The following is an 8,856-nucleotide window of genomic DNA, read 5'->3' on the forward strand; positions in this document are numbered from 1 at the left end:
TAGCATCGTCCACTCACTCAGCTCTGCTCCAGCTCAGGTGAAGCTGAAGCCACGCCCACCCGCCGCGCCGCTCTGCTATTGGGGGCTGTTTTCGTGATGTCTCGACGCAGATTGGTTGTTGAGGCGTCAATCACTGCCAGCGAAGGTCAGACCGCAGTCTGTGGTTGCCCAGTAACGGCTAACTAGTTTCCTCCTCAAAGCCAGCTTTATCTCATACTCCGATCTGTGTTTTAGTCTTATTAACTTAGACTTATTCCTGAATTTATGTATTAACTACATGCATTTATATACATTTATAAATGACATAAATAATAACAGGCTGTTTTATAAATTTAAAAACACCCTACTACTTTCTTAAGCGGCTTAGAAAACGTGTGTGTGTGGGTGTGTGGGTGTACTACTTTCTTTTCACTTTCATAAAGTCACGTGGGCATTATTTGAAATACATTTTTGAGCACTTATCTGTCTTTTAAAGGGGAGCACCACCAAATTTTCAAAACTTGAATAATTGAATAGTTCAGTCATTGAAACATTGTAAATGTTTTGATGTGAAAGATTAATTGCAGAGAAACTGATCGACTCGTATTTCTTTACAGTGGTGGTGATAGGAACCAGGGGTTGCGATGTCTACAATGCAAAATAGCCATTTTATTTACCATTCAAAACCACTACTGAATCTGCATGTGTCTTCTGAGTTTTTATATGTAATGCTAATGATTGCAAAATGAAATAATAATGAAAAAATTAAGCTTTCTTTAGGATTGTTTTGCCTTTCGATGCCCTGCATGTACTTCTCTGCCAAAAATGGACTGCAAAAATATATTTTCGGCTAAAATCTTATCTCAAAACTATCATAAAGCAATGTCCTGGTCCTGGAGTTCCCCTGACCTGCACATTCTAGTGTTTTCCTTGCTGTAATACAAGCATCAGTTGGTTAGTTGGATCAGGCATATATATTTCAGCATATTTTATGGAAAGAGGAGTGGAAGTGTGGCTGTTTCAGTTCCTGATAACAGGAATTGCAGTGAAGTTGGGAGTTAGATGAAATGAAGACATTAAAAATGTAATTAATTATGTGTATCCTGTATAATCTACATTGATTTCCACACACCATAGAAGCTTGCCCTCTTAAGTTTAAGGCTGCGCTAAAACAGATCCCATGGATTTCAAACTGACTGTCCACTCCAGTCCACACCCCATTTCTTCCTTTTATGCTCGTACTCATTGTATGGTTACACACACGATTCTCAAGCCGTACCACTCTAACGGCCGTTCCATTACTCTCATAGCTCTCTTAGACACATACGTAAGGGAGAGATCATAGAGATCGAAATAATTTAATTATTAATTATTAATGCAAATAATTTAAAGAGGGAAATTACAACAGTGTGCGTATACTTATATATTTACTCTGAATGACTGTTTGAATACTGAAATCTAATTAGCTAGTTGAATCTTTTGCTACCAGAGTCCTGCAAGCTGACTGGCTAGTTCTGCCCTGCATTCAACCAGCCAGATTAGAGCTCTCAAACACAAAGATTCAAAGAATTAATCTGTCAACAAAGTTGTCAACAGCCATCTGTAATCTTTAATGTTTTTGTTCACTGTTCTCGTTATTATTTTGGGATATTGAGTCTGGGGTGGCATGGTGGTGCATTGGGTAGCCACAGTCCCATGCTGTCAGGCGAATTGGAGATGCTATATTGCCCCTAGGTGTGAATGTGAGTGTAAATGTGTGCGTGTCAATGTATATGTCTTATGTGTTACACATAACTCATGCGAAGGTATATATTTCTGTTTGTAATATGTTTCCAAATATGTTTGACACATACATAAACATTAAAAATTGACACTACTACATATATTTCATCTACATATGTGCATATAATTCAATATATTGCCATATATTGTGTACATATATTAGCATATATTCAAATATTTAAAAAAAATGCACTGTAAAAATATTTAGATTAACATATCACATCACATATATTACTCGTATTGTTGCTGTCACACAAAAATCTTGAATCTCTGTATCTGTATCTGTATTTTTCTCTTTTTTTTATTTGAAAACTCCACTTCACAGTTTTACACTGTATTAAAATGTCATGATGAACAGACCAATAGAAACGGTCCAAAACTACATGGGAATTTTTCACATTAACTTCCATTACAGGTTAAGTATGTTTTTCCTTCTCCTGTAAAGTTATCATTTTGGAAATAAAATGAAAGACAAGGGATGGTAGATTTTTAATATGAGAAAACATGTGGACATATATTTTTCTTCCATATGAAAATACCTGAATCCACACTCATCTTTTTTGCAGCTTTGTCTCCAACAATATAGACTTTCTGACTACAATCCCATCTTATGACTTCTCATCTTTGCCTTCCTCAGAACACAGGTGTAGAAGAAGTACTTCACTCAAAATGCCTCAAAAAAGTCACAAATTTTGCTTTAATGGAATGTAAACAATTTTAATTCATTTTTTGGTTTTATGCAATCCACAAGCAATGGGAGTGTTTACCAATATCCACTGGGAATGGCTTAATATATTTACAAGATTACTGAATTAACAAATTAAATTCAACTTTATGTAGTCCTGAGATGTGCTGAACTCAAAATAACATTGTTGCACAGAGTTGTACTCCTGTTAGATGGTGTCATTCAACAACAAAACCAACTGTAGGAGCCTTTAGAGTTAAGCATTATGTAAACACAAAGGTGCCCCCTAGTGACAAGACTTTACATGATCTAAATTGACATGACAACATTTGGGCTATCAGGCCTAATTAAGCAACAATAAAAGATTTTTTTTTTTGATGAAGCGAAAAAGTCTGTAAAATCAGAGAGACATTTTCTTATGATGAACTAGTGAAAAAGTATAACATGGAACTGAACAGAGAAGATGTACATTACTCTTGATTTAGGAGTACATAGTCAGCTGCAGCCACTGTGGAAAGAAAGAGAAAAAATTAGAAACTTATATAAAACTTTTTTTAGCAGTGTGTTAAAGAAGCAAGAGGTTAATAAGAGCCTCTGCTGCTACTGTTTACAGATTTATCCAGGTCTATTTGAATATAGCTCACATACCTCTTTAATGTTAACTTTGACAGAACCGCTGTTGTCTTTGTCAAGCGTTTTAAAAGCACCTGCAAATGCATATGTATGTCTTGCATTAAGTCAAGCCCAAAAAAGTATATATTAAATAAGTGATTAAGAATTTGAGACCGCAAGGAAAGCCAACTTACGGCACATTGCGTCCAGTCGCACGAGGCACCCAATGTAGTTGTCAAAGTCCATGTTGCCACTTTCATCACTGTATCTGCGAATGATCATCTGGAAGAGCTGGTCATTGAGAGGAAACCCTGAGGAGAGAGGAGGAAGACCTTTTAATTCCTGCTGATAGTCTAACTGCTGTAGGATTGTGCTCACTTCATAGCACTCAGAGTAGTATGAAGCCTAGTGCTGAAGTAAGTGCCTGCTGTACTAACCTGCTGCTCTGAATGCAGCCGGCAACTCATCAGCCCCGATCGTCCCAGAACGGTCTGCATCATACGTTTTATAGATGCCCTGTACCAGACAGAAGTCAAATTCATTCAATTCTTTGTTATATGTTGAAGTCCTTATACTTTCTTTTGTGACATTCAAGCATAAGGAAACATTTTTAAAGAGCCCACATCCTACATTGTTCTTGTATGTTACTTTTTTCTAGAGGTCCAAGGATGATGTTCATGTGATTTTATGTACCAAAAACAGGTGTAATTCATTTGTACATACCATTTCCCAACCTCTCTTTATCCTTTAGATTAAACAGGCTGTTTTTCTTACTGTGCTTTTAAGACTGATATATGTATATATATATATATATATATATATATACATATATATATATATATATATATATATATATATATATATATATATATATATATGTGTGTGTGTGTGTGTGTGTGTGTGTGTGTAAATGACCTCTATTCTGTTTGGCTGCTCTGTGAACTGTATGTTTTGAAACTTTAACATATTTTATATATTTATATATAAAATCGTTTATATATTGCCTTAAACTCTAAACTCTTTAAAACTACAAGAATTAAAAAATCAATCATCCAGTCAAATACTGGCCTTATCTGGAGAAGTCTTTCATTTACCACTGTTGATTTTATTTGTTGGATAATTTCAGGAGATGATTTTGAACTGTGCTGTCTGCTAAGTCAAACCTAAATAATTTAGGTTAAAAAGAGTAACAGGTCTGATACCTGCCACTTCTTGATATTGTTCCACAGGTACTTGAACTCCTGAAAGCCCAACTTTCCAGAGCTGTCACTCTGTTTGAGAAGAGTTAAGGTAAATAGAAAAAAGGTCTACTTCTGCTATTGCACAGTATTTGCAGTGTGTTGCACAATACCCATCATATGTTTGTCCTCCTCAATTTCTCATGCTCTTATAAAGGATACATCCATCACTGCCACCATGCTCCTGCAAGACTCAATCGAAAAACCATCAGTCTTTAGGTCGTGATCTAGACGTGGGCAAAAGACACAATGTTGAATTTTGTGCCTTATGTCATTCACCATTATCAGCTTATGGCTAGGAGAATTCAGAGTATGATTTAGCAATGAAAAAACATTGAAAAAACATTTGTCAGTTGTGAGTTTGTCCTTTGCAATAGTATCAGCTCTGGCACAGTTGATGCTCAAGCTATGTACACTCACGTTTGGTGAGAATCTTGTTGAGAATGTTCATCAGCTCATTGGCACTCACTTCCATGTCCTGGAATGAGAAGGAAATATTCAAGGTTTAAGATTTGTGAAATAATAGAACAACAATCCAATATAAACTCTGGTTATTTTGTGGTTCAATTGAAATACATTAAATACACACAGATGACTGAAATCTCCTACTAAGTAGCCTAGGACAGTTTATATTATAAGTCATTTCATGATATCTCTTCAAGAGACAGGGACAAGAGAATTACAAGGCACAAAAATGTTCTTGCTTCCAATGAATGAATGAATGAATCAATCAATCAATCCGAAATTAGCATGAATTTGCTGTCATACAAAAACCTAATTTTGTTTCAGTATCTATTTTTTATGCTATTTGATTACTCACACTAACAATCACATTGTTACATTAAAATGTTATAATTAAGGATGTTTATCCTTCTGCTGTAAAGTTAAAGAGATGCAACATAAATACATGCATTAAATTATGTGTCTGTACCCTGAAAACATGTAGGCAATATACCAATATTTCCACATTTAGGAAACATCGCTGAATTTTCCAGCATGATGCATCGGCTTTAATTAAAAACAAAAATATGAAAAAATATGAAAAAAAAAACATGTGCTTTCTTCATGCCCCACACATTACAGACACTCCAAACCCATAAGCCATCACACCAGCCCCACCCATTTTTACAACAAATCCTCCTGAGCCACCTCACATCACAATGGCAGGAATGTGCTAAAGTGGAGGAACCAGTCATGCTCCCTAACCGAGGAATCAGGGAGGATTTACATGTTCAAACCACTCCCTTAGTTTCTGTGTGAAGATCAGGAACTAACCAACAGACCCACAATTGATCTCAGATCAACATATAACAAACATAGTGGAATACATGAAATTCTTTGCCAAAAGGGTGTCGCTAAAAAGCCAGATAAACACTACAAGAACTCTATCTGCCTTATATTTTTCATCAGATATCAGTATCAGTCAAACCGACTGGATTATCAGTTAGATTCAAGGTAACTAGACTAGCCACAAAACATACACTGTTCATAAAACAGCAAATTGCTCTGAGGTTGTATTTATGTGATATGAGAGCAATTGAAAATAAAAAAGGTCTAAACATTTTAATAAGGTTTAAGGGTTTAGTGTTTTAAATCCAGTTTTACACTGTTTTTTGTTGTTGTTGTTTTTTGACTGTTTAAATTGTGGAAAACTGAGCCGTTGACAAAAATGTTATTATTTATTGGTATTGACAGATATAAGTTTTTGGTCATGCTTGTGCAAATGAGTGTGTAATGTACATATTAAATCTGTATCTGCATTTGAAAAATGCATACTTGAGAAATTCTGTGTGTATACAGCGCAAAACAAGTTAAATAAATATTTCCATTGATTTTAAAATCAATTGTATTTATAGGTCTGGTAAAGTTAAAAGTCTTTTTTATATGTAGATTTACAGTAAACTGCTGGCTACTGAGTTGCATTACTTTTGCAGCCATAATGTAAAAGTAAAGGAGATTACTGCATTTTAAATACAGTTTATATTATTTTATGTTATAGTTTAGTAAGTGTACATCACAGTAGGTCTGGCATAAAGGTGAATAAATAACCTATTTTGATCCAATACAGAAGGTCAAACTTGCCTTTACATGCATGGAACTTTGCAGGAAGGATATCTCCTGTGGGCATCTAATGTACCTCTAAACATCTACTGTCAACATGACCAGGCATGCTGATATTTACAATGTAGGACATGAACAATGCACATGACAACAATATAAAACAAAAAGATTGAAGGGCAGGACACCCTATTAAGCCATTCAACTGTACACCGAATTAGCCGGTTACAAGCATGAAGCTAACATGTAAGTTATGTAGTTATGAGAGTGAGGAAGTGATGTGTGGGACCACACAAAGGACTTGAGGGTTAAAGAGGTTAAAGGTCTCTTTAACCTCTGTAGGCCTAGATGTATGAAGTACTTACATCTCCAGCGAGCTGTAGGAAAACTTTGCGAAACTGTCTTTCCTCTTCATTCTCATTCTGCTGAGCCTGACTGTGTACTAGTGGGCTTCTGGCAGGAGGCTGGGATACAGAGTGGGGACACATACTGTGAGAAACAACTACAACTAAGGGTGGTTTGGCAAAGTTTTCCGTTGAGTCGCTTCTCTTTGGAGACATTTTACACAACCATTAATCTGTTACTATAAAGAACGACAATGAAAAAGGAAAATGATGGTAGTAACTTACTGGAGCAGAGGGAGTAAACTGCCCAGGGTCAATATTGCTGTGAAATGTTTGGATAGGAGAAAGAAATGACAAGTACTGTTAAACAGCAGTAAACAGAAGAAACGAGGCAGCAGGTAAATGTTCTGCTACCACTGATCCATAGCAGCCACGGTAAAGGCTGAGAAGTTAAAAGCGAGGTATGCAAACATTAGAAAACTTTGATCTGAAGCATGCTACTAACCTGACAACATCCAGAACCCCTCCTATGAGTTTTTGGGCCAGAAACATGGTGGTTGTGAAGATAAAGGCACGTCTGTAAAGACATTATAATAAGCATTTGTAAGCCTGGAAATGCTTCCCTGGTGAAGTCCCTTCAGTCAACAAACACAGAGCTTTAGAAAAAGAATGCTCTCTACTCACTTCCTGAACACCCAGCATTCTGTTTTAGCCTTTACCTTTTACTGATGCTCGAGTATCAACAGGCTGTTATTTTGACACTCATATGTTACATCGCTGCATTACCTAATTCTAAGCCTCTCCCTGCTGTGGAAGTTTCAGAATAGGATAGACAGTTGAAATAAATCATTAATCTTGCTATGATCATCACAGACAAACATCAGAAACAGGATACAAGAAACCTCAGAGTGGTAGTAACTTTGTAAATGCAAAAGCAAATGCAACGCCTGCACACTTCTTAGTGACATAGTACTCTAACTTCCTTCTCTGCAATGACAACACAAAACAAATCAAAAGCAGCAGTGTAGAGTTTATAAGGTATTTGAACTCAAATGTGAAGCGAGACTTACTAGATCAGACGAGTGAGAGCTCCAGTGGAAAGGAACATGCAAAAAAGTAGGCTGTGAAGTTGTTTCAATGTTAACTAACCCTGCAAAAACCTGCTCTACCAGAACTTGATGGTTAGAGTGCTCCCCGCCCTAAAAAAAGTGCACCGGTAAATCTCAGGGTCCTATAACTATACATATTCACTGTAGTGCAGGTAGAAAGAATGCAGTTTATTACTAGTCTAAATGTGATGAGATTGTCATTTCTGTCAGATTATGATGGGACTGAGGCCTTTTGTTGTGAATCCATGGCTATTTACTGTCTTTTTGAGCTACAAATCTGGGGATAAACAAAACAAGGTGGACAAAATAAAGGAAACACTGCATGAAATGGACTTTTAACTCTGGAGAAGCACAGACAGCTGTGAGTCATACTAGGTTGAATGCCAATTAGCAGTGTGTGTCAGCTATAAAAGAGGTCAGTACTTTGATAAGTGAGTTTTCAAAGCAACCAACAGAGTTCAAAGAGGCCACTTGCAGGTGCACTGCTCATCAGAGCTGGGCAAAATTATTTAAAGTGTCAAGAGCAGCCTTGAAAATGATGGACGTATACTGAACATGGATAAAAAGAGGAACTATGTGCCATACTCTGTAACACCAGTCTCAACCACGATTGCTACAGCTCTAACCACACCCCCCATCACCCACCCCTCCACCTTCTTGTTTTTCTGGGTACACCTGATTCTGTATCTCTAGATGTCTTTATACAAACATCACAGGCAAAAAAGACCACACCCTGCCCAAGAGTCATTTGGAAGGCCTTACCATAAGTTAGTGCCTGCTTTTGTGACTCTACTACACATTCAGCTCTGGATTGTTTGCTATGTTCATTCAGTGCTTTGGCTCTTGCATTCACAGCCCATTTCTGTGTTCTGTGCTGTTACACAGTACCTGCAGCTCTACTTTCAGCAGCAGGGATCGACAGTTAAATGCTAAATACCACAAATCACCAGCCACTCAACAGGTTCAGCACTTCTGTATCCACTCCCAGTGTTAGGGCTGGGCATCTGGGCAATATGGAAAAAAGTAGTATATTACAATTCATGACACAC

At 36.9% G+C, this 8,856-nt stretch overlaps 1 protein-coding gene across 1 annotated transcript; it reads right to left on the reverse strand.

Moving 5' to 3' along the window:
• Nucleotides 1-2,036: 2,036 nt before the first annotated feature.
• Nucleotides 2,037-7,904, reverse strand: capns1b (calpain, small subunit 1 b). Its single transcript, XM_036562688.1, has 11 exons — nt 7,769-7,904; nt 7,204-7,275; nt 6,984-7,020; nt 6,720-6,818; nt 4,717-4,774; nt 4,459-4,523; nt 4,261-4,329; nt 3,496-3,574; nt 3,253-3,369; nt 3,095-3,153; nt 2,037-2,954 (listed from the first exon to the last, which is right to left on the reverse strand). The coding sequence occupies exons 2-11, from the start codon at nt 7,248-7,250 to the stop codon at nt 2,928-2,930; spliced, it is 657 nt and encodes a 218-aa protein (XP_036418581.1). The 5' UTR covers nt 7,251-7,275; nt 7,769-7,904; the 3' UTR covers nt 2,037-2,927.
• Nucleotides 7,905-8,856: the final 952 nt, after the last annotated feature.

Source organism: Colossoma macropomum, unplaced genomic scaffold (assembly GCF_904425465.1).
Source record: "Colossoma macropomum unplaced genomic scaffold, Colossoma_macropomum, whole genome shotgun sequence".
In the NCBI taxonomy this organism is placed as follows: Eukaryota; Metazoa; Chordata; class Actinopteri; order Characiformes; family Serrasalmidae; genus Colossoma; species Colossoma macropomum.